This window comes from Balaenoptera borealis (assembly GCF_965194805.1).
Source record: "Balaenoptera borealis genome assembly, chromosome: 11".
In the NCBI taxonomy this organism is placed as follows: domain Eukaryota; kingdom Metazoa; phylum Chordata; class Mammalia; order Artiodactyla; family Balaenopteridae; genus Balaenoptera; species Balaenoptera borealis.
The window spans coordinates 56,125,035-56,150,963 of record NC_138868.1 but is presented as its reverse complement, the minus strand read 5'-3'; the positions used below and the strand labels follow the sequence as shown (position 1 = coordinate 56,150,963).

The window sequence follows — 25,929 nt, the reverse complement described above, 5'->3', positions numbered from 1 at the left end:
ATAGAAAAAGAAACATAAATCACTTCCCCTCCTTGGTTGCCTCTTGACCAGTGTCTGTCTAGAGACTGACTGCTCAGGAGGAAACAACAGTTTGCAGCTCATAGGTGAAGAGAGTTCTATTAGGACTATAGCTAGTAAATAACAGAGCCAGGACTTAAACTTGTCTGATTTTAACTCCATTCATCTTTTTACTATATCGCCCTGCCAATGGCCCTTTTGAAACCTCACAGTGATCCTACATTTATTATAGAGTCATTCAGTTGATTAATAATTAGTACTTCAGTATAATTAGTTGCTTATAAATTATTAGGCTCCCTGAGCCTCTGGGGCATTGGTAACACATGGTCAATCTGTCTTTCTCTCTGTACGTTATATCAGTTTGTCATCTAGGATAGATAAAGGGGTGCCATCTGAACTATCATTCTAAATGTTGGCCTCGGGCTTAGCTTTATTCTGCAGCTTGTCAGAAGGCGTTGGTTTCTCATCCTTCCAAATCTTTGACCTGCAGAGATTGCTAGAAGATTTACTATATATTTGGTCATGTTATTCAAGAGCTGAGTGTATTTCTTGCAAATCAAAACTACAATGAGGTAACATCACACGGGTCAGAATGGCCATCATCAAAAAATCTACAAACAATAAATGCCGGAGAGGGTGTGGAGAAAAGGGAACCTTCCTACACTGTTGGTGGGAATGTAAATTGGTACAGCCACTATGGAGAACAGTATGGAGGTTCCTTAAAAAAACTAAAAATAGAACTACCATATGACCCAGGAATCCTACTCCTGGGCATCCGGAGAACACTGTAATTCAAAAAAAGATACATGCAGCCCAATGTTCGTTGCAGCACTATTTACAATAACCTGGACATGGACTCAACCTAAATGTCCATCAACAGAGGAATGGATAAAGAAGATGTGGTACATACATACAATGGAATATTACTCAGCCATAAAAAAGAACAAAATAATGCCACCTGCAGCAACATGGATGGACCTAGAGATTGTCATACTGAGTGAAGTAAGTCAGACACAGAAAGACAAATATTATATCGCTTATATGTGGAATCTAAAAAAGAAGGGTACAAGTGAACCTTATTTACAAAACAGAAGTAGAGTCACAGATGTAGACAACAAACTTATGGTTACCAGGGGATAAGGGTGGGGACAGATAAACTGGGAGATTGGGACTGACACATACACACTACCATATGTAAAATAGATAACTAATAAGAACCTGCTGTATAGCACGGGGAACTCTACTCAATACTCTGTAATGGCCTATATGGGAAAAGAATCTAAAAAAAAAGAGTGGATATATGTATATGTATAACTGATTCACTTTGCTATATACCTGAAACTAACACAACATTGTAAATCAACTATACTCCAGTAAAAATTAAAAAAAAAAAAAAAAGAATTTCTTCTTTTTCCTATCAGGATTGAAATTTTGGACTTGTTTTCCTATAAACAAAGTTTAGAATAGTGTAGGTTTTAAAATGTGCTAATTATTGTGCTAGGTATAGATGGACAAAATGACCTCTGAGTGGATCTATAAAGTGTAAAGAGAGTAAAGACTTGTGGAGAAGCCATAGGAAAGGACTGGATGGAGGGCTGCAGAGAAACTGGAAAGTAGTGTAGAAATATTAAGTCCAAGTAAGTTCAAAGGAAAGGTTCAAGAAGGCACAAACTTGTGTTCTGTGAGTATAGTTGAAAATACTGGCAATGTTTAGCATTGAGAAAATAGATTTTGGGCGGTGGGGGGAGTCTTGAGAGATGATTTCAGGTACATAAAGTTCTGTCTGGGAAGAGGCAATAGACTTTCGCTGAGTAGCCCTCATATAATCCTCATATAGGATTTAGAAATAATAGAGGGAAGTAGTGTTTGTTTGTTCATTTGTTGTTCTTTTATTTATTCATTTGCTTGTTCATTTGTTCAACAAATCTTTACTGATTACCTGTTCCGTGCCAGGCCTGGTGTTGGGGATTGCGATGACTGAACTTTGTTGTTGAGGAGTTCATAGTCTTAAGTCTGGCAGGGAAGGGAAGTGCAGGGAGAGGCAAATGTGTAAACAAATAATTGCAATTCATTGGGAGAAGATAAAACAATATAAGTGAGAACTCTCTAAATGAGGTCACCAAAGATAGAGTAGGCTGACTTGTGACACTGTGGATTTCCTATCACTGGAGGTTTTCAAGCACAGGCTAGATGACCTGGGCTGGAATGTGGTACAGAGTATTCAAACATTGTATTCCAACAACAGATTTTAGGTTTTAATAATTTAGAATTTTTTTTGAAAGTGGCAATCTACCACCTAGAGTTCTTCAAACACAGTGGAAGAACTGAGAAATGAAGAAAAGCCTTATCAGAAAGGTTGATGAAGCCTTTCTTGGTGCAATCCTGGGCTGTCATCCTGAAAAGGAGTAATATTCAATGAAGCTTTTGGCTGAAGGACCTAAGAGGCAAGGAAGGGCCTGCTTAGGGTATCAGGTGGCTGCAGGGGGTATAATTTTGGAACTGGCCGTCTGGAGTGGGAAGGTACTCTTGAGAGCTGGGCCAGTAGAAATTCTCTTTGGGGGAGCTGAGGGACTTGAGTTGGGGCTGGGAGGGAAAGCAAAGACAAATCTGCAAAATGAAACTGGAAGAAATGGGTAAAAAACACACCACCCAGAGAGTTACTCTAGATTAACAAGATTATCCTTGCTTACTAGATTTCTTTTGTTCAAAAAGAGAAGTAAGGAGCAGTTGGTTTGTCAGAGGTAGGTCAGGATGAATTATATAAACAGATGAAGTTTAAATTTGATCTTAAAAGATGAGTAAGATTTTCATCAGTCAGAGGAGGGAGAAATTACTGACAAGAAGCATTGGGGGTGGGGGGGGGTAGGGCAAGAGGAGGGTAAGAGACTACTTGGCAAATTCAGGAGAACAGAGATTTCTGAAGTGTGGTTTGAATGCAAGCTGTGTCCAGGTACAGTGGCTTAGTTTGTGAGGCAGTTCAATATCAGATTGCAAAGGACCTTAAAATTTCGTCTGTACTGAATTCCTTAAAGGCAAGGTATATAACTCTGTCAAACTTTTGATTAATAGAAATATTTATTGAATCCACTGTTGAGTTAGATACTATACTAGGCTCTTTTGGATTACAAAGGTGACAAAATCGTGCCTGATCTTTGGGTTACATTCTTCCTGGTGAAGATAATTATAACATAGTAAAAATAAATGTGATAACCTGGAAATATACCCATTGCCTTTGGAGTGTGGAGGAGGAGACCTTAACTTCTTAAAGGTGAGAACATTTCAAAAGGGCTTCATAGAAGAAATAGCAGTTGAAGGATGAGTGAATTTGAGGATAGGGAAATTGGCATTCTAAGCAGAGGGAACAGCATGTGTAAAGGAATGAAAGTGTGAAAACTACAGTATACTTGAAGAAGTTGGAGAAGTTGGGTGTGGCTAGAGTATAAGGGGAATTAGAGGGAGTGGTAGTGGTGGGAAATGAAGCTGATGGTGGAATGGGTTAAACAATGGGAGGGCCTTCAAAAGCAAGCTAAGGAACTTTAGCTTTTATTCTGGGATGTCACTGAAGGGTTTTAAGTAGAGGTATGAGTGTTTTAAGATCACTGATGGCATGTGGAGAAAGGATTGAGGGAAAAAATGGATGCAAGGGATCATTTAACTCTGCATTTATTAGAAAATGTTAAGACTCCTATAGATTATGTCCATAGCATTTAAGTAATTAACTTCTAAAGCAGTGGTATTCAATTCTGGCAGGCACTGGGATCACTAAGTTTTAAAATTATAAATTTTGGGCTTAACCCAGCCATACTAAATCAGAATTTATGAGGATCATACAAGGACATCTATATTTCTGAAAAGTTTTGGTGATTATTACACTGTTGTTTTTTTTTAATGATTAGAAACTTCAGTCTAAAAAGCACTGTTGTGTTTGACTCTAAGGAGCTTACATTCTAAATAGTCATGGTTAAAGATATAGTTTCCAGGGTAGCATGAAGAATAATGAGAAACTTTATTAACTCTGGATATATTCCTATTTATCTATTGTCAAGCACACTTATTTAAGGTAATAACATTTATCTTCACTAAAACTACTGGTTCCATGTGATAGGGATTTTTTTTCCTTTTCTTTTAGATTTTATTCCTTCTGTTTCCCAGAAACACTGGAAATTGCCTGTAAATTCAGCATCATATAGGACAAGATGGTTAATGCATTGATCATCATATATTTAGAACAAGGTCAAATTTTAGAGGAAGGAGATACTGGAGAGATGATAAAGGCCAGGGGTCAGCAAACTTTTCTTGTAAAGGACCAGATAGTAAATATTGTAGGTTTGTGAACAACCTAAATATTTTAGGCCTGTTGCAACTACTTAGCATTGCCATTGGAACGTGAAAGAAGCCATAGACAATATGTAAGTGAACGGATGTGGCTGTGTTCCAGTAAAACTGTTTACAAAACCAGCAGCTTTACTGACCATTGGTATAGTGATACAATTCCTACCAGAGAAGGAATGATTTTCCTAAGGTAACAAAATTAGAGCTTGGCAGAGAACTCACTGTGTGGAATGCTGTTGGCAGTTTTATTTAATCTTCATGTGAACGACTAAATGGAACCCAAGTGGTTAAGGAATTTCTCTAAAGCTTGTTAAGTAGCACAGGGATTCATACTCAGTTTAGCTGGGCCAAATTTCTGCCTTTTAAATCACATCATGGTGGTTTTTTGTGCTCTCCAATGCCTTAGGTAGGAGAATGAAGAGAAAAGCAAGAACCTTGTGAATTTTCAGCAGTGCTTGGCACAGAGTAGGTATTACATCTTTGAGTATGGTGGGCTGAATAAGATAGCAGTAGTCACAGTATGCAGTGGAAGGGCTTGAGGTGGGTCCTGGAGGAAGGGTTGTAAAATTTGGATTCCTTTAAAATTTTCAACACATATTTCCTTTTGCTCAAAAAATAATAAAAGAGTTATGTTCTTCTTTCTGATTCCAGTAGCTGCTGGTGGTGGTGACAATGTCGAATAACGGCCTAGACATTCAAGACAAACCCCCAGCCCCTCCGATGAGAAATACCAGCACTATGATTGGAGCTGGCAGCAAAGATGCTGGAACCCTAAACCACGGTTCCAAACCTCTGCCTCCAAACCCAGAGGAGAAGAAAAAGAAGGACCGATTTTACCGAGCCATCTTACCTGGTGATAAAAGTACAGTATTTCATTTCTTTCTCATCATTTGTATACTTAAAACAAATTTTTTTTGTAACCTGAATAAAATATTTGTCCCTTCCTGGATTTAATTTTCCTTTAATCCCTTTTTCTCTCATTAAATATTTTCCTTATTCCTTATCTTCTTTTCCTGAAATGACTGTGAAGTCAAATGGAAAATAGACCCATTATTACACTCTATTAACTATATCTGACCAAAATTCTAGGAAAATAATTAGGCTCTTGCCAGATTTTGGGCAATCTGAAGCCATATATTTACTTACTTTTTAAGTTCTTAAACTGTTTATGACCTCACAAAATATAAGAAATATTGAAATGTCTTCATTTGGATATGGTTTTTCCCCCAAACTAGTTTCATTTGGAATGTCTTCTTTCCAGATTCTTTTTTTGTTTTTTTGAAAAATTTTATTTATTTATTTTTGGCTGCATTGGGTCTTCGTTGCTGCGCACGGGCTTTCTCTAGTTGTGTCGAGCGGGGGCTACTCTTTGTTGCGCTTCGCAGGCCTCTCATTGCAGTGGCTTCTCTTGTGGCAGAGCCCTGGCTGTAGGTGCGCAGGCTTCAGTAGTGGTGGCACGCGGGCTCAGTAGTTGTTGCTTGCGGGCTTAGTTGCCCCGCGGCCTGTGGGATCTTCCCGGACCAGGCATCGAACCTGTGTTCCCTGCATTGGCAGGCGGATTCTTAACCACTGCACCAGCAGGGAAGTCCCTTGTGTCCAGATTCTTTTTTTAAAAAAATTAATTAATTAATTAATTAATTTATTTTTGGCTACATTGGGTCTTCGCTGCTGAACCCAGGCTTTCTTTAGTTGCGTTGAGCAGGGCCTACTCTTCATTGTGGTGCACAGCCTTCTCATTGCAGTGGCTTCTCTTGTTGTGGAGCACGGGCTCTAGGTGCACGGGCTTCAGTAGTTGTGGCACGCAGGCTTCAGTAGTTGTAGTTTGTGATCTCTAGAGCGCAGGCTCAGTAGCTGTGGCACACGGGTTTAGTTGCTCTGCAGCATGTGGGATCTTCCCAGACCAGGGCTTGAACCTGTGTCCCCTGCATTGGCAGGCGGATTCTTAACCACTGTGCCACCAGGGAAGTCCCAGTACCCTTTCTCTTACTCTTTCGTTGAAGCTGGGAGGCATAGCTAGTAGGCTACATGGTAAAGTCAGAATTGGGATTCTGAAACAGTAGGCCAAATATGCCAAGTACAGTGGTGAATTGCAGAAAATATGTTGCAGAAAAATATACCTGCATAACTACAGATCAGGGGAGATGGTAGATAATAGTATCATTAACCAAATAGGAAGCACAGGAAGAGGAACAAGTGAGGAAGGTTGATGGTTGGAGAGCAGGAAAGATGATGACTTAAACACATTGTGTTTGAAGTGAAAAGATAATATTAGACACTTTGCATTTGAGACGTCTTGACATAGAGATGTCTAATAGGCAGTGATCTTACATATAGGAAATGATTGTTGGAAAACTGAAATGAGAACTATTGAGGACTTTTATTGAGTACATTGGGCGTGCATCTTTGTGTTTACCCTTTCCTCTACCCCACCTTCATTGTGAGCTCTTTTGGGGTCTAGATAGAAGAGGCACACATAAGTTGCTTAACTTTTGTTTTCTGGCTAATTCATTTATGTAGTAGCTGCCAACTTCCTAGGTGAGGGGCTATGATCTAGGTGATGTTACTCTACCATAGAATCTTCTCCCACATATATAGCCACTTTGTTTATCCCTCAGTTTAGATGTGTGCTTATTTTTAATATTGTGCTTTATCAACCATAATTCTTGATCTCTATAAATAAGTAGGCTTTCAGCCCAAGTTTCTACATGCAGTAAAGAGGACTTTTAAAAATAAAAAATAAAAAGTTGGAATTGTTCTTACTGACAAACCAGGAAGATGATGAGATTCCTGACCAATAGGCATCATCAAAATTAAAACTTTTGTGCTTCAGAAAGAAAGAGAAAAGATAACCCACAGAATGGGAATAAATTTTCCCAAATCATATATCTGATAAGGACCTTATATCAAAAATATAAAGAGTTACTATATTACCAAAAATGAAAACATATGTCCACACAAAAACTTGTACATGAATGTTTATAGCAGCATTATTGATAATAGCTAAAAAGTGGGAACAACTCAAATGTTCATCAACTGATGAATGGATAAATAAAATTTGGTATATCCATACAAAGAAATATTAGCTGGTAACAAAAAGAAATGAAGTCCAGATCCATACTACAAAAGGGGGAACCTTGAAAACATTATTATTAGTGAAAGAAGCCAGTCACAAAGGACCACATACTGTATGATTCTGCTTATATGAATTATCCAGGCAAATTCATATTATCCAGGCAAACTCATAGACAAAAAGTGAAGAGTGGTTGCCTAGGGTTGTAGGGGGATGTGAATGGGATTAGGGGACAATGGCTAAGAGGTATGGGGTTTCTTTTTGGGGTAATGAAAATGTTCTAAAGTTGATTGTGGAGATGATTCCCCAGCTCCGTGAATGTACTGAGTCACTGAATTTTGGACTCTATGGGTGAATTGTATAGTATGTGAATTATATCTCAATAAAACTCTGTTAAAAAAAAAACAGCTGATGGAAGTGTTTAGACATCATTGGGAACCGAAGGGATGACCTTATGTATTGAATGGGGAGATGGGAATTGGGATATCGGTGTTGTAGTCTTGGTTCTCTCATAAATTGGCTGCCTGGTTTGGGTCAGTTACTTGTCTTTGGACTTCAGTGCCTTCCTCTAAAATATTAGAGTCACACAGATATAGGGAACAAACTAGTGGTTACCAGTGTGGAGAGGGAAGGGGAAGAGATAATATAGGGGTATGGGAAAAAGAGGGTTATTATGGGGTTATATGAAATCATGTGAGAATGGATACATGTATATGTATGGCTGAGTTGCTTTGCTGTGCACCTGAAACTATCACAACCGTGTTAATTGGCTATACTCCAATATAAAATAAAGTTAAAAAAAAAAAGAAATCGTGTGTGAAACCTTTGAAAATTGTAAAGCACTCTAGAATTTGAAGAATCTTTCATTCAATAAAAAACAATTTAAAAAAATTAGTCAAACCAGTAGACATATACAGTCTCTTATAGTTTTGAAATGCTATAATTACATAAATGAGATATAAAGATGAGGTTGGATCAGGTTGTATATGTATGTGAAACAAAACTAGGCCATTGTGAAGTACTTTGTTCAGCAATAAAGCTGTAGATGAAGAGGTTCTTCTGGAAATCCTCGCTGAGTAACCCTAGGCCAAATCTGGTCTGAAAATAAGTCTCATAGCTCAAGATCAAAGCTGTAGCTCTATAAATTCAAAGCATAGATGTAGAAAGCATAGAGTTCTAAGAAGTTCTTTTGAAACGATGTAGTGGCCTCTCTTTCACCACCTAGTTTTGAATTTCCTATACATACCCTGAGCACATAGGTTTCACCCCTTTGCTCTAAGACCTTAGATGGCTATAATTAATGCATACATCAAAATGAAATAAATGAATTTTTTCCTTTTGTTTGGAAACTTTATTCAGCTTGATTTTGTGCTTGTTGATTTTATCATTCAACCAATAAGCATTTGTTGACCTGCCGCTTTGTGCTTAACTTAGTCCTAGAAGGATGCACCGCAGTGTTGGCAGTCTTTGAAGTGGTATGCCCTTCATGAAGTATTTGAGAATTTATACCAGCTATACAGAGAAATGGGCTAGAACTGGACTTAGCCTGGATTGAGTCATACCTCTAACATTTATTAACTCTGTGATTTTTTGCCCTTTTACCTATTTATTTTAATCCCTGTATCCTTAGCTGTAAAGTGGGGGAATGATTATAATTCCCATCCATCCCATATCATGAGTAGGCTTTTGTCATTTGACGTAGTGGATGTAAAAGCGTTTTCTAAACTCTAAAACGCTATACAAATATGAAGTTTTTTTTTTTTTTTTTTTGTTTTTAAGGGAAACCTCATTTCTTGTTTGATCCGATATCTGTAACAACTCATTTTCAGTTGGGGAGGCTGAGGCTTAGAGAAAAGTAAATTGATCAAGGTCTTACAGTTGGAAAGTGGCAGGGATGAGTATGGAGCTAAGTCTTCCTAAAGTATCTATTACATCACAACATACTATCTCTGTTAGTTGTTCCCAACCCAGATTACACATCCGACTCACTCATGGTGCTTTTCTGAAATACAGTTGCCCAGATCCTACCCAGACTTTTGGAGCCAGAATTTCCAGAGGGGTAGTTTTGGGGTCTAAAGGGATTTGGGAGATGAGGAAGAAGAGCTCTCTGTGGGCTGCGTTAGTGGTTGAGATTTGAGCTGGCAATGGGTAGAATGTCTATGGGCATTACCTAATGCTGACCTCCAGCATGGCTTCAGTGTGTGCCTGGGGGGGATGCGTAAATGATTGCAAGAAGCTGTAATTAAGGGCCTGTGATAGGTGGCGCTGAGTTGCAGAATTCCATGTTGGAAAGACTGGTTCCTGTGGTTAGGATCTGGAGCCTTTGGTTTATTCTAAGAAGTCCTGTAGCATTTAGTTTGGAATCTTTTCCTGGCTGCATTTTCACAACCGAAGTGGAATTCTCCAAGCTTGGGAAGAGTTGAGCAAAGTTAATTTTAAAACTGGACTACGTCAGTGTTTATCTCTCCAAGTTTGGAGTGTTTTACTGCCTTGAGCTTAGATTAGCTCAGCTGAACCAATGAGAAGGGCTTCTTAAAAATAAATCTTTGAAAAAAAAAAAATAAGGTCAATGATTTGTGCTGAAACTTGGATGGCTGTACTGCAACCTGGGATTTTGCAATGTCAGCCCCATTTCCCATGTTACCAGAAAGCCAAATGGACTTGGCCAAATATAGGGTTAATATTAGGATGGATGGGTTTGCAGGCTTCTTTTTTCACTTTATTTCCTCAAGTCTGTGATCTCTAATTTCATGAAATCAGATGATTTGTTCTTCTTTTTCCTTAGCCACAGTTTCTAAACTGTCTTAATGAGTGGGTTGGTAAATCTTACTCTGACACTTTCTTTTAGTAATGATAACTCATGTTTGTAAAGCTCTTTAGCTTCTACACAGCACGTACATTTTCTTTATCTTAGTTAATCCTTAAAATAATAAGAACAATAGTAATAAAAATAGTAATAACAAATAGTACTAACACAATAGTAATAACCATAAAACAGTAACAGCAGTAACTGAGCTACTATTTATTGAATGCCTGTTAGTTACCACATATTATATTAGGAACTTTGATGTTTGTGAAATGTCCCAATTTTTCAGGGAGATAAATATTTCACTTTGTAGACGGTAAACTGAGGTAGTTCAGTTTGAGTGATTCCAGGGACCTTTCCACTGTACAACCCTGATACTCTTGTGCTCAGAGAGTCAAGGACTTGCCCAAGGTCATATGCTACATAGTTGCAGTGCATGGAGTCTGCCTTTGAACAATTGTCTCTTGACTTCTGGACTGTGCTCTTTAATTCTTCTAAGTCCTCAGACACCATGTACTGTTTGAAGGCTCCCATCCTAGAGATGTTCAGACTAATGCCTTTAGTAGAACTGACTTGGTTAGTTCTTTTAACTTATTTTAAAACAAATTTGCATTTAATGACCTCCATTCATATTCACTTAGTCTGCAGAAGGCATAGTGCATGTAGAAGCAGCTATATTGGAGTTCAAGCACTGGAGGTTATCACCATTGACCATCCCTAATTTTGTGACCTTTGGTAAGTTGCTCTACCTTTCTTCACCTCACTTATCTTACCCGTAGTATGGGTACATAATAATATTTATCTCATAGAGTTGCTGAATGGATTTATAAGACTAAAGATGTGAAAAAGGTTATGCAAACTGCAGCTTTGTTAAGAGTTGGTAGTAATTTTGTGGCTATTATTGCTTGCAGTCATGGTTTTCTTTTGGAATCTGTGATTAACACTTAAGAGTTGTTATGAGATTTACAAAAGAACAACTCTTAATGGGATTCCTCCAAGATAGAATTAAAGAATGGTCCTGGGGTAAAATACCTTTCTCTTCCTACATATAGCCTGTATTTCCTGTTGGTTTAGATAGGGCTATTAGAAAGGCCAGATTAAAGAATTTGTGCACTGAGACTAAACAGACCCAAGGAGAGGTTTCCCAAGGAGTTCTCAAGAGTTCTCTGTAATGTCAGAAGCAGGATTCTAAGCTCTGGATGTGGGCCTGGACCTCTGGAACAAATACTCTATTTGAAACTGAGGCCAAAAAGGTAAGCCTCTTAAAACTACAAATCTCAGATACTCTTTATATGTTCGTGTGTTAAGTGATTTCATTTCCCTGGGGCTCTTTTCTATAGGCTATTCATCCTCTGAGCCACTCTCTTTCTGTGTTTCCATTACTGAAGTTTGTTTTGTATTTGACATTCCGTGCCTGTGATGGTATATTATATGGCATATTAATAACATACCATAGAAATAATATATAAAATATAAGATATATAACTATAAAACAAAAATCTAAATAAAACATAAAAATAATCTAAGTAAAGCATAAAAATAACATAAGTGTTCTTCTCTACAATCTTTTAATTGACTAGATCAGAGGAAATTTAGGAACAGAAAGCAATTCCAAAGCCCTGCGACATGTCCCATGCATTCTAGCTATGAGTAAGACAGATGGACTTATGTCATAAATGAACCATTTATGAACCGTAATAAACCATTCCCTTTCTCAAAGCAGCTGCTTCTGGAAGGGAAATTGCCAAGTGTAAAAATAGCTTAAACCCTAGCAATTGGCATGTAGGCAAATGGTTCTCACTAAGATACTAAGGAAAGAACCTTTGGAATCAGACCTGGGTTCAAATCCCAGCTCTTACTAGCTGTATGAGCTTGAGCAAATTATTTAACTGCTTTTTAGTTTCCTCATCTGTAAAATGACAGTAGTAATAATGTATCCCATAGGATTATAAGAATTAAGGAAAATATTTTATGGTTATAGTATCTTATACATGGTAAATTCTTATTTAATGTTATTTCTTCTCATTATAACAAAGTATGTTTTCTTGATTCAACTTGAAATTCTTTAGGGGAGGTAAAGTAGTAGAATGTAAAGGGCCTTGGCTCTTGACGCTACACTTTTTGAATTTGAATTACTTCGAGAACTGTAGGCAGGTCCATGCTTCAATTTCCTAATCGCCAAGTAAAGTTGACTCTCAGGATTGTGGTGATTATATGAGATGATGTATATGAAGTACCTATTAAAACTGTGGGATGCTGTGTCAGGAAGAAATGTAGATACAGGGCTTTGAGAGTGGTGATCTTTCTGTTTTCAAAGACATTTGGAGTGTAGGAGCTGAAGGGGCACTTAAGATCATCTAGTTCATTCTCCCCATTGTTCAGATGAGAAAGCTGAGCACCTGGACTATATGGTGTGGTAGATGCAAAACTGGCCTGGATTCTAGACCTTCTTGTGTGTCCCCCCCCCCGCCCCCCCCCCTGCATTTTGCTGCCTTTCATCAGGGTTATGTTGGGTCTGTGGAGGCATTAGGACCTCAGAATATCTTTTGGCCAGTGTGCTGAGCTACCACAGAGCAGGATTTTAAAACGGGATTGTGAAAATCATGTCAGAGCTGATAAAAATGGAACATTTATTCCTGCCCTGGAGAGAATTTGCATGTCTTAGGCAGATTCCTTAGACTCCTTGTCAGGTTGAGTTAGGTGTCTGATCATTTGTTCCTTTCTTCACTCAGTGTCTGAGCACCTGTTTTATGCCTGGCTTTTGCTAGCTGTTGGGGATTCGTGATAAATTGGACATGGCCCCTGAACTTAGAATTCAGTCTGGTTGGAAAAAATAGACCCTTAAAATAGGCAGTTACTATAATGGTGCTGTGGGAACAGAGGGGAGGGTGAAGAACTCCCCAACCTAGAGATCAGGGAGGACTTCACAGAAGAGATGACCTTTAAGCTGAGACCTGACAAGGATAAATAAAAGGGTTTGTGTGGTGAGGTGGCAAGGGAAGGGAAAGGGAAAGGCAGGATTCACAGGCAAAGGGAGTAACTTGAGACAATAGGAAGAGGTGTGAAAGAGCCCATTACGTTTGGTGAACCATCACTGGTTCAGTGTATTTGGTGTAGAATGTATGAAGCATAAGTACAGGCATGCCTTGGAGATACTGTGGGTTTAGTTCCAGCTTTATTGTGTTGCTCACTACCACAATAAAGTTAGCATCACAATAAAAAGAGTCACATGAATTTTTTTTGGTTTCCAAATGCATATAAAACTTATGTTTATACTATACTGTAGTCTATTAAGTGTACATTTATGTTTAAATAAACAATATACATAGCTTAATTAAAAATACTTTACTGCTAAAATATGCTAACCATCATCTGACAATGCAGGTTGCCACAAATCGTCAATTTGTAAAAAGTATAATATCTGTGAAGTGCAGTAACTCCAAGCACAGTAAAATGAGGTATGCCTGTAGTGGGAGATAAAGGAGAAGATGTAAGTCTGTAGAGCAGAGTTCTCAAAGTCTTTAAAAAAAAAGAGTTTATTTTTTAGAGCAGTTTTAGGTTCACAGCAATATTGAGTGGAAAGTACACAGATTTCCTATTAACCTCCTGCCCACACATTTGTACAACTTACCCCACTACCAATATCCTATACTGGGGTGGTACATGACAATAGATGAACCTACATCAACACATCATATTCACCTTAAGTCTGTATTTTACATTAGAGTTCACTCTTGGTGTTGTACATCTATGAGTTGAACAAGTGTATGTATATAAAGGCGAATATCCACCATTATAGTATCATATAGAATAGTTTCACCACCCTAAAATTCCTCTGTGCTCTGGTAATTCATCCCTCCTTCCCCTCAAATCTGTGGCAACCACTGATCCTTAATACTGTCTCCATAGTTTTACCTTTTCCAGAATGTCAGATAGTTGGAAGCATATGGTATGTAGTCTTTTCAGATTGGTTTCTTTCACCTAGTAATATGTATTTAAGGTTCCTCATTATCTTTTCATGGCTTGATAGCTCATTTCTTCTTAGTGCTGAATAATATTCCATTTTCTGGATGTATCACAGTTTACTTATCCATTCACCTATGGAAGGACACCTTGGTTGCTTCCAAGTTTTGGTAATTATGAATAGAGCTGCTGCAAACATCCACTTGCAAGTTTTTGTGTGAACAAGTTATCAGCTCCTTTGGGTAAATAACAAAGGAGCGCGAATGCTAGATTGTATGGTAAGAGTATGTTTAATTTTGTGAGAAACTGCCAACATGTCTTCCATAGTGACTGTACCATTTTGCATTCCCACTACTAATGAATGAAAATTCTTGTTGCCCCATATTCTTGTTAGTATTTGGTGTTGTCAGTTTTGGATTTTGGCCATTCTAATAGGTGTGTAGTGGTTTTTCATTGTTGTTTTAATTTCAATTCCCTAATGAAATACGATATTGAGTATCTTTTCTATCTGTATATCTTCTTGGGTGACGTGTCTCTTCAGGTCTTTTGCGTATTTCATTAATTGCATTTTCTTATTGTTGAGTTTTTTTGTGTGTATGAAATTATAGCTTTTCTTTTATTTTTAAAATTTTTATTGGGGTATAGTTGACTTACAATGTTTTGTTAGTTTCAGGTGTACAGCAAAGTGAATCTGGTATACGTATACATATATCCATTCTTTTTTAGATTCTTTTCTAAAAGCATAGTAATAATGTATATTACTATTATATAATGTAATATATGCCATTACAGAGTATTGAGTAGAGTTCCCTCTGCCATACAGTAGGTCCTTATTAGTTATCTGTTTTATATATAGTAGTGTAACAATACAAAGGCCTTGGGGTTGGGAGTCCGAAGACCTCAGTCCTGGCCCCAGATCTGCTTCTAACTTGCTCTGTAACCTTGGGCAGGCTACTTAACTTCTTGGAACCTCTGGCTTCTTCTGTCAAATGGGCACCAAAATCACTACCCTAGTTGTCACACAGTTGTTTTGAGGCTCCAGTGGACTAAGTCTAGCTAATACCAAGGCCAGAAACTCTTTTTAGTTGGAAAAGGATTATATTAGTTTGCTAGAGCTGCTGCAATAAATTACCACAAACTAGGGGTCTTAAACAACTGAAATTTATTGTTTCAGTTTTGGAGGCTAGAAGCCCAAGATCAAGGTGTTTGTAGGGTTGGTTCCTTCCGAGAGCTGTGAGGAAAAATCTGTTCCATTCCTCTCCCCTAGCTTCTGGTGATTTGTTGGGCTTGAAGAAGCATTGCTCTGATCTCTGTCTTTATCTTCATAAGGTGTTCTCCTTGTGTACGTTTGTCTTCAAACATCCCCTTTTTATAAGGACATTGACTGGATTAGGGGGCTGAACCTACTCCAATTTGACCTAATCATATTTTAAATAATTATATCTGCAATGGCTCTGTTTCCAAATAAAGTCACATTCTGAGGTACTGGGAGTTAGAACATATGAATCTTGGCGGAATACAAGGGTATGACAAGGGCACGACAACTCTTTAAATATTGAAGCTTTTTGTGCCAGATCAGCAGAACCTTAGTGAACACCTACTGTATGCAACACCCTTGATGATTACAAATATTCAGACTTAGTGATTCTTTAAGGTTGTAGCCTAGGGAAGCAGCATAGTATAGTGGTTTAGTGCTCAGGGCCTGGGCCAGACTGCCTGGATTTGAGTCTGACTGCTGCCAGTTACTAACCATTAGATCTTGGGCAAATAACTTAGTCTCTGTGCTTCAGTTTCTTTATCTGCAGAATAAGGATGACAGTACCTAACTGATAGGGTTGTTGTGAGGCTACAGTGAATATTAATAAAGAACTTGAATTAATACATAAGATACAAGGATATACTTTACAGCACAGGGCATATAGCCAATATTTTATAACAAGTTTAAATGGTATAATCTATAGAAATATTGAATTACAGTGTTGTTCACCTGAAACTAATATAATATTGTAAATCAACTATAATAGAAAAAAGAAGGAACTTGAATCATTGCGCATGATAAAATATTAGCTATTCATTTAATTAAAACAACTTCCAAATCTAAAATTCTGTAATGTAGAGAACCTTAAAGTAGTCCATAATGAAAGATCAAACAGGCAGAAGCAGGTTATATAAGCTCATAGAATGTAGGATGTCTGGGTTGGAAGGCTCTTTAGAGACCATCTACTTGAGTCTTCTCATTTTGCAGATGGGGAAACCAGGGTTCAGGAAAAAGGAAGTGACTTGCTCTGGGTCAACTGACTCATTAGTGGTAGAACCACGACATTCTAATGAATGTTCTTTCTGCTCCTGCTTTACTTTAGTTCAATGGAAAATTAAGCCTTTAATCATGCATTGAGCATCTACTCCAATCTAGGTCTGGCATTGGGCTCTGTAAATACACATGTGAATTTGTGTCACAGTCCTTGGCCTCTAAAGGAGCTTAGAGCTCAACAAAGAGATAAATAAGCCTAAAAATGTATTAATGTCCTTGTTTTTATCTCCTTTTTCCTGTTTCTCTTACAGCAAATAAAAAGAAGGAGAAGGAACGGCCAGAGATTTCTCTTCCTTCAGATTTTGAGCACACGATTCACGTTGGTTTTGATGCTGTCACAGGCGAGTTTACAGTAAGTCCTGGGTCACAGAAAGACATTTGGTCTTTCAGAGTTCTGGCTATGCACTGTTAGATTTAATCCTTTCCAGACTTCCTGATGCCTCTATATTTGCCCGAGACCCTCATTACTATCTTCTTATAGTAATGAGAGGGACACGTTCCTCCCCTCTAGAATTGTACTAGAGAAGCCTTTGAATCTCCATTCCTTAAATAGACCTCAGTTAAGTGGCCCCTTGGCATCAGGCTCTGTGCTGGGCACTGATGATCCAGAGACAAATCAGACATGATTCCTGCTCTAAAGGAGGAATAGCCTGGTGAAGGGGCAAATACCTCAAGAAATGACAGATACAGTAAGATATGTGTTATAAGAGAGGCCTGTGTGGAACTCTGAGAGCAGAGAGAGAAAGGAATGACTAAACTCATCTTTAGCTGCCATCAGTTATCAGAGTTAGTTCTGAATTTCATTCAGGATCCCCTGTGATTATGCCTTGCTGACAGCCTTGCATGTCTCTCTTGTAGGGGATGCCAGAGCAGTGGGCCCGCTTGCTTCAGACGTCAAATATCACTAAGTCAGAGCAGAAGAAAAACCCGCAGGCTGTTCTGGATGTATTAGAATTTTATAACTCGAAGAAGACCTCCAATAGCCAGAAGTACATGAGCTTTACAGGTATGGGAATTGTGTCCAGGGCAGTCTAGGAAAAAAGAGGTTTTCATCTTAGTAGATGCCTATTGGTGTGGGGTGAAGGAAAAACGTTTTCTAAAGAGTGGAGATGGCACTTTCACTGAGATGGAATTTTGGAATTTGAGAGCCAAGATGATGGGTTTTTGCATCAAACTTGAGTCTTTACTCTGAAACTGCATGTTTTGAAAAAGTACTGTGATATTACATGTTAAGAACATAGACTTTGTGCTAGGAGATCTAGATTCTGATACTCACTATGTTCTAGTAGTCAGTTCATTTCTTTGAGCTTCAAAATGAGAATAATAATTCCTATCTCAAGAGGTTATAATGAGGATAAGTGAGCTCATTGATATGAAAGTTCTTTATAGGTTGCAAAACGGCACCATGGAAATGTAGCCATCATTATCATCGTTTTCAATATCAGTAGGTTATGTGATAACCTGTTTAAGTAGGCAAGCCCAATTTCTTCCTCAAGGAACTAATTTTTATCAGTCCAATCAGTCCAATGAAAACCTGGCCAGTAATAATAAATGTTCTTTAGATGTACTCTCTCTATATGTATAAGGGACTGTGTTTTTCAGAATGTTTTTTTTTATAAATTTATTTATTTATTATTTATTTATTTATTTTTGGCTGTGTTGGGTCTTCGTTGCTGCGCACGGGCTTTCTCTAGTTGCAGTGAGCAGGGGCTACTCTTTGTTGCGGTGCGCGGGCCTCTCATTGTGGTGGCTTCTCTTGTTGCGGAGCACCGGCTCTAGGCACACGGGCTTCAGTAGTTGTGGCACGTGGGCTCAGTAATTGTGGCTCGCGGGCTCTAGAGTGCAGACTCAGTAGTTGTGGTACACGGGCTTAGTTGCTCCAAGGCATGTGGGATCTTCCCGGACGAGGGCTCGAACCCGTGTCCCCTGTCTTGGCAGGCGGATTCTTAATCACTGCGCCACCAGGGAAGTCCCTTTCAGAATGTTTTTAATTGCAGAATTGGGATTAGAATCCAGGTCTCCTAATTCCTGGACCAGTACCTTTTCAGTTTACCACTTGCTTCTAGTAACTCTATTTGGAGCACCTCCTTCCACAGCAGAGAGATTTTTCTTTTCTTAGGCAAGTCATAAGAAGGCCTACATTTCTGGAAACTTGCCTTTTATATAGCATCTTAGAATATTAGGGCAAGAAGTATCTTTAGTATATACCACTTACAGTTTCCCCTTGCTTTGCAAACATTAGAGCCCAAAATGCCTTTCTAATGTGGCTAAATTAGTGATCTCTTAACCACTGGTCTTAACTCTGAGTCCAGTGCTTTTTCTGGTGTTCATGTTGTCTCTTTCAAAGGGCAGTATTGCTGGCGAAGGTGAGAACCAGGATGAACTAGCTAATTTTGAAGGATGCTTTCCCTAGCAAGTATTTGGCTTGTAGCAGTAGGCACAGATGGTGAGGATGACAGACTGCAGCTTTGCTCATGCTGCATAGTGGTACCCAGTAGAGTGTCATACATGTTCCTAGCATGTTTCCATCCTGATATCTGGCCCCGCTGGGTCTGTCTCACTTCTTCCATCGAGGGACTGGGTCATTCCAAGGCAGTATTGGGGTTGAGGGGTGATGGGTAGGAAAGTTTTCTAGATTACAGCTTGTGTTTTCAAGAGTTTGTCGTGGAGACTTCAGATTAGAAGCTGGCTTTGAAAGCCTCAGCAACAAAGTCTTTCGAAGAATCTGTTTTTATGTGTATGTGTGTAGATGTGTACAAATACTATTAATGTATATGGAAACATAGCTATGTGGGTTTGCATATGTTTGGAATTAAAGTCCACTTAAGTATTTATGAGTGAATATGGGTATAGATATACTCATTCAGGTAATTGTGTATATGTTCCTCCATGCATGCATAAATGAATAACATTGAGTGTATATGTATAGAATGTATAGATATGTGTCCATACAGCTACTTCTGTGTGTATAAATTTGTGCAAATATGTGTATGTGTGTGTGTGTGTGCACATGCACCCACATGTGAGGGATTTTTTGTTTTCTGTAAGTTGAAGACCAAGGCAACTCCAAGCAAAACTGTATATTCGGCACTTTAAAAAAAAATATTTTTAAATTGAAGTATAGTTGATTTACAATGTTGTGTTAATTACTGCTGTACAGCAAAGTGATTCAGTTATAAATACATTCTTTTTTAAAATATTCTTTTCTATTATAGTTTTTCATAGGATACTGATTATAGTTCTCTGTATTATACGTAGGACCTTGTTGTTTATGGCACAGTTATTTTTAATGTCCTATCTCTCATTTTCCTATTTCCTTTCTTCTCATACTATTAATTATGATAACACTACTTCAATTTGTATATGCTTGCACATAAACCATCTCTTTTGATTCTCATGAGGCCTTGGGAGATTGGAAACGCAAGGGCATTATCCCCATTTTGCAGACTCAGGGAAATTAATTAGGCTCAGGGAAATTAAGTGACTTATTCACAGAGCCTCAACATATCAGTTGAGTGATATACCAGTGTTGGAAGTGTGTTTTCAACTTGGGCCTTTAAATCCTTTGCTGTCTAAAAGCCCAAGCACAATCCTCCGTGCCAATTTTTTGTTAAGTTTCCTGTCTTTTCATCACTTTATTTTCTGTACCAACTAGTAGCTAATGTGATAAGCAAAGCCTAGACTAGATTGACAATGCCAGGTTCTGGGTTTTCGCCCTACTTTGCGACTGATTTATGTAACCTTGAACCAGTTTCTTTTCCTCTGAACCTTAGTTTATTTATCTGTAAAATGAAGGGATTGGAAGTACTTTCTGCTCTGTCATTCTGTGCTATGGAATTTGATTTTTATATACAGAAATTGTACATCACATTTAAAAGGAGCAAACATACTTATTTTTTTATATGGTGGAGATATATTTATTACCAGAATACCCAGTCCTCAAAAACACTAGCAGTACATAAGGTTGGGGGTGTTGCAAGGAAGGCATAGTATTGCACTTGGTATAGAATGTGCTTTTGGACAAGAAAAACAAGTGAATTATGTTTAAGCTATATCCTGAATTGATTTATCCAGAGTACAGCTGGCTATGCAGGGTTTGTTTTAGGAACATATTGTCACAGTTTATGGGTTCAGAATTTGTCATAGGACCAAAGAAGCTATACCTGATACTTTCATGTATGATGGAATTGAGATCTTGGACATTCTCTGGGCTTGTTTCTTGGTGAGGAAGATGTAGGATTTGATATAATATTTCTTCTCCTTAATTCCCATTGGTGGTGAACTGGTGAAATCAATTTCTTCTTGGACTTTTAGGAATTAAAGAATAAATCCAAACACAATACTTGGTCTTTAAACTTATTTTCTTGCTAAGATTTCCATTGAGTCTGTTTCATAGTTTATCAAGTCTAAGATATCATTGATTGTAAGATGCATCGTTATTTTACATGCCCCTAAAGAAAAAAGAAGCTGCCAATTAAATCATGAAATACTTTTGATTGTAGGACACATCTCTTTCTGAGATGTTAATGTGAAAAAAATACATGTCTCAGAATTCATAAAATATGGTGATTTTCTGATTGAAGGAGCTTGGACCTATTCTTAGAAGTAAGACCCTGCCTTTAATTATACTTGACATGACTAATGCATCTCTTTTCCTAAGGCTTAGTCTTTCTCTCCTTGTGGGGAATAGACATGGATGTAGAAGGATCCTTTCTAAAAGCTAAAGCCACATGCTGGTCATGACTTGTTATAGATGGCTCAGGGTGATGCCAGCCATGAATTCTTTCCCTTTCTCTTAGAATGCAGGAAATTTCCTTGATCATTGAGGCCTGATGATGTGGTTATAGTTCTAGCCTAGTATTTAGAATTAGACCAGGATTCAAATCTTGACTCCTAATAACCTTTGTGTTAAGTAATTTGTGGACAAATTACTTCTCTTCTCTGAACATCAGTTTCCAAATCTGTGAAAGTGGACATACTAATAGTACTGAGAGCTGTAGTGAGGATTAGAGGATGTAATGTATATAATGTGTTTAAAATGGTGTTGGGCCTGTAGTACCAGTAACACTGTTATTATTCTGAGCTTGGCAAATGCTTTACTGAATAGGCTTCCTTAGGTCTCAAGAAAGGATTAACTGTAATTGTTTACTGACTGAGTCCCTTGTCTTTTTCCTTTTGCAGATAAATCAGCTGAGGATTATAATTCTTCTAACACTTTGGTAAGCCTTTATTTCCTCTATTCTGATATGGGCAGGTATGATTTTTTAGGGATCAAGTCAAGTGTGGTAGATGCAGAACCTGGGCTGGGGGGTACTCATCTTGGTCACTTTCCCACCCTGGGCCTCAGAGTAAAGGAATTGGACTTAATAAACAATAGGCATACCTTCCAACTTTAATTTATGAATGCTCTAGAAATCCTAACCCTGGAACCAGAAGAACTGGCTGCTAGGCTCAATTTTCAGTTTTCACTTTGACCCTTAGGAAAACCAGTTTGCCTTTCTGAGCTTCAGTTTTTTCATCAATAAATGAGAATGATACACTTTACTTGGAGATGTCTTCAAATAGCTGCATTTAGAGGAGAATTCTTTCTTTTGGGTTGGTTGGGTCTACAGAACCAGGATTAGGGCTAATTGTTGAAGGGAGCAGATTCTATTAATTTAAGATCATTCATTCTGTCCTCTGAAGTTGTAGTGAATGCCCTATCACTTGAAGGAATGTGATAGGAGTCATTGGTGACCTCAAAGGTCCCTCTGCCCTTCATAACTTACAAATTCTGTTTTCCAAGGCAGATTATGAGATGAGATGTTGATGTATCCGAAAGGGTCTTATGACTAGTAAGCTGTGACTTATATACTAGAATACTGCTATTCTTTATATCCAGTGTTGTCTCTTGTGCAAAGTTGGTTATTTCATGTTGATTTACTAAACATTTGCAAAGCCCCTACCCTATGCCAGGTCCTGTGTGGAGAAGTGGCAATATAGGGATGAATCAGACATTGTCCCAACTCCTAAGAATCTCCCAATCCTGTAAGTGACATGAAGGCACAAACAGTTATAGTGCAGCATGCTAAAACTTCATGAGGCCAGGAGCTATGTCTGACTTGTCAATTACTGGATCCCTGGCATCTGGCAAGTAACAATTTACTGAATAAAAGGTTGGGTGTATAAAGAAAGCTTCTTGATGGTGCAGTCTGAGCTGAATTAGTTATCTTGGGGAAGAATTATGAAGAGACAAGGGTATTCCCGACAGAGAATAATTAGCATGTGCCAAGACAAGGAGGTTCGTGAGGTAGGCTTGTACAGAGAACTGCAAGTGGTTTGTTATGATTGGAATGTGAAGTGTGAAGGGACTAGAGGTGGGTGGTGAGGAGGGGAGGGTAGGCAGGTCAGATCATGTAGGAATTTTAACTTTATCTTAAAGGTAATGAGAAGCTATTGAAGAATTTTAAGTGGGGGAGTCATACATTCTAACACAATACTGACCATCCAAATACTTTGAATCATGCTTGCAGCAATGGGGATTGGTTTATTCTGAGTCATTTATACTGTAATCAATGATAAAAAATGTTCACATGTCCATCGCCTTGTAGCATACTGAGTCCTTTCTTATTCACTGCCTCTTTTAATCTTCATAGGAGTTTAATGAGGTGGGTTATTATCCTTGTATAATCGATGATAAAACTGAAATTGAGAAGGGTTAATGGCAGTAGGTATCTGATTCCCAGTCTGCATTGCTTTCCCCTGATTCATTCTTTCATCAAATGGAATAGATACAATTAAAAGGTGGGGAAAAAAAAAAAAAAAAAAGGTGGGGAAGAATTTGCTAATGTTAAGATCCTTGGGAGTTTCTCCCCATTATTGAACTGTAAATTATTGAAGAAGGGGCCTTAACCAAAGCTGAGCTGTGCCTTGTGGCACAAATGTCTTTATGCCTTTATAGGAGGAGTAACAGCTATTATTTATTGTGTAGCTAATATGTACCAGGCACTGTGCTAATAACTTTATGTATGTTAGCATAATTAGTCCTCACAATTACTTTGTGAAGAGATTAGCATCCCCACTTCACAGGTAGGAAAACAGACTTTCCTGAAGGCTCATAATTGCTATTGTGGCACAACCAGATTAGAACTAGGGTCTTCTGAGTCCCTGTCCTGGATTTTTTTCACTGTGGCAGGGAACTGAGAAAGAAGATGTCAGAGAGGTCTTATAAAGGAGACTGCAGTAAAGCCTTAGGTCTGTTGTTCCTTAGTGAGGAGGAGGGGCCCTGGGGCTCATGCCATATGGCAGAGAGGATAACACCTGCTTGGTAAAAACCTGTACTGGTTTACCAGGGTGTAAAGGACATTTTTCTCCCCCAATTCAGAGTTTTCCCTGTGGCTCAGTCCTCTTTATTTTCTTACTAGTTTCACATGGGGGATATGGTTTGTACTGTGGTAGCATGGCATTGTTTTCCATATTGGTTTCACACAGATCTTTCCAATTGATTTGGGAAATAATTGGATGAGATTGTAACCTCCATGACACAAGTTAAGAAATTGGGACTCAGAGAGATTATGTGACTTGCTCCCTATCCTTGAATGAGTTAGTAGTACAAACCAATACAAAATTCAGTTCTCCTCAGCATTCATTTATGCATTCATACCATAGATATTTACTTAGCACCTTCTTTGTGCCCAGGTGTTAGTGATACACAGATAAATTTTACACTATCTTAGTCCTTGAGAAAAAATTAACAACAGAATAGAAGGATAAGGGCTGCAAGAGGGGTACATGAATAATGTACAATGGGGGTCATATTTGATGGAGTGATTTATTCTCCTTGGTAGTACAGAATAGTTTGCACAAGGTTCTTGGGCCCTAACAATTTGTTCATTTAATAAACATAACCTTTAAGGTTTCTTCTAGCTCTAAAATTCTTTTATTTGTGGTTCATTGGTCTGAGATCCATCTCCCAGATTACATAGCACTTAAGTACCTGAATTCTCATTTATAAAATGATCACCTATTATGTGATAGGCTCTTTGAGTGCCCAAGATCAAGGGCAGGTAAGGTCATTGCTCTTGATCTCACAGTTAGTGACAAATCAGAACACGTAAACAAGGATTGATAATACAGTTTCAGGTAAACATAGGCAATGATACCAGCCAGAGAAAAGGGCAATCAATGCTTTCTTGTGTGAGGTAACATGAACAAAAGCCAAGTTGTTAAGGATCCATCATGTCAGGTGAAAGGACTTGGACTCTGTGCTGGAGCTAAGGAAGTATTTTATTTTATTTTATTTTAATTTTTTTTTAACATCTTTATTGGAGTATAATTGCTTTACTATGGTGTGTTAGTTTCTGCTTTATAAGTGAATCAGCTATACATATACATATATCCCCATATCTCCTCCCTCTTGCATCTCACTCCCACCCTCCCTTTCCCCCCCACCCAGGTGGTCACAAAGCACTGAGCTGATCTCCTTGTGCTATGTGGCTGCTTCCCACTAGCTAGCTATTTTACATTTGGTAGTATATATAAGTCCATGCCACTCTCTCACTTCGTCCCAGCTTACCCTTCCCCCTCCCTGTGTCCTCAAGTGCATTCTCTACGTCTGTGACTTTATTCCTGGCCTGCCCCTAGGTTCTTCAGAACCATTTTTTTTTTTTTAAGATTCCATATATATGTGTTAGCATATGGTATTTGTTTTTCTCTTTCTGACTTACTTCACTCTGTATGACAGACTCTAGGTCCGTTCACCTCACTACAAATAACTCAATTTCGTTTCTTTTTATGGCTGAGTAATATTCCATTGTATATATGTGCCACATCTTCTTTATCCATTCATCTGTTGATGGACGTGTAGGTAGCTTCCATGTCCTGGCTATTGTAAATAGTGCTGCAATGAACATTGTGGTACATGACTGTTTTTGAATTCTGGTTTTCTCAGGGTATATGCCCAGTGGTGGGATTGCTGGGTTGTATGGTAGTTCTATTTTTAGTTTTTTTTAAGGAGCCTCCATACTGTTCTCCATAGTGACTGTATCAATTTACATTCCCACCAACAGTGCAAGAGTGTTCCCTTTTCTCCACACCCTCTCCAGCATTTTTTGTTTCTAGATTATTTGATGATTGCCATTCTGATTGGTGTGAGGTGATACCTCACTGTAGTTTTGATTTGCATTTCTCTAGTGATTAGTGATGTTGAGCATCCTTTCATGTGTTTGTTAGCAATGTGTATATCTTCTTTGGAGAAATGTCTATTTAGGTCTTCTGCCCATTTTTTGGATTGGGTTGTTTGTTTTTTTGATATTGAGCTGCATGAGCTGCTTGTAAATTTTGGAGATTAATCCTCTGTCAGTTGCTTCCTTTGCAAATATTTTCTCCCATTCTGAGGGTTGTCTTTTTGTCTTGTTTATGGTTTCCTTTGCTGTGCAAAAGCTTTTAAGT

General features: G+C 38.3%; 1 protein-coding gene across 9 annotated transcripts in view; it reads left to right on the top strand.

Annotated features, from left to right (window-relative positions):
- Positions 1 to 25,929, top strand: part of PAK1 (p21 (RAC1) activated kinase 1) — a 150,608-nt gene that overhangs the window by 76,413 nt on the left and 48,266 nt on the right. For 6 of the 9 annotated variants that reach the window (XM_082343351.1, XM_082343348.1, XM_082343347.1 and 3 more), the window contains 4 exons: positions 5,002 to 5,212; positions 16,752 to 16,852; positions 17,359 to 17,506; positions 21,682 to 21,719. In XM_082343351.1, coding sequence (XP_082199477.1) covers positions 5,023 to 5,212; positions 16,752 to 16,852; positions 17,359 to 17,506; positions 21,682 to 21,719 — 477 coding nt within the window. In that variant the 5' untranslated portion in view covers positions 5,002 to 5,022. Of the gene's footprint in view, positions 1 to 5,001; positions 5,213 to 16,751; positions 16,853 to 17,358; positions 17,507 to 21,681; positions 21,720 to 25,929 lie in introns of those variants that run through there. The other 3 variants (XM_082343349.1, XM_082343350.1, XM_082343343.1) reach the window with 1 other exon arrangement.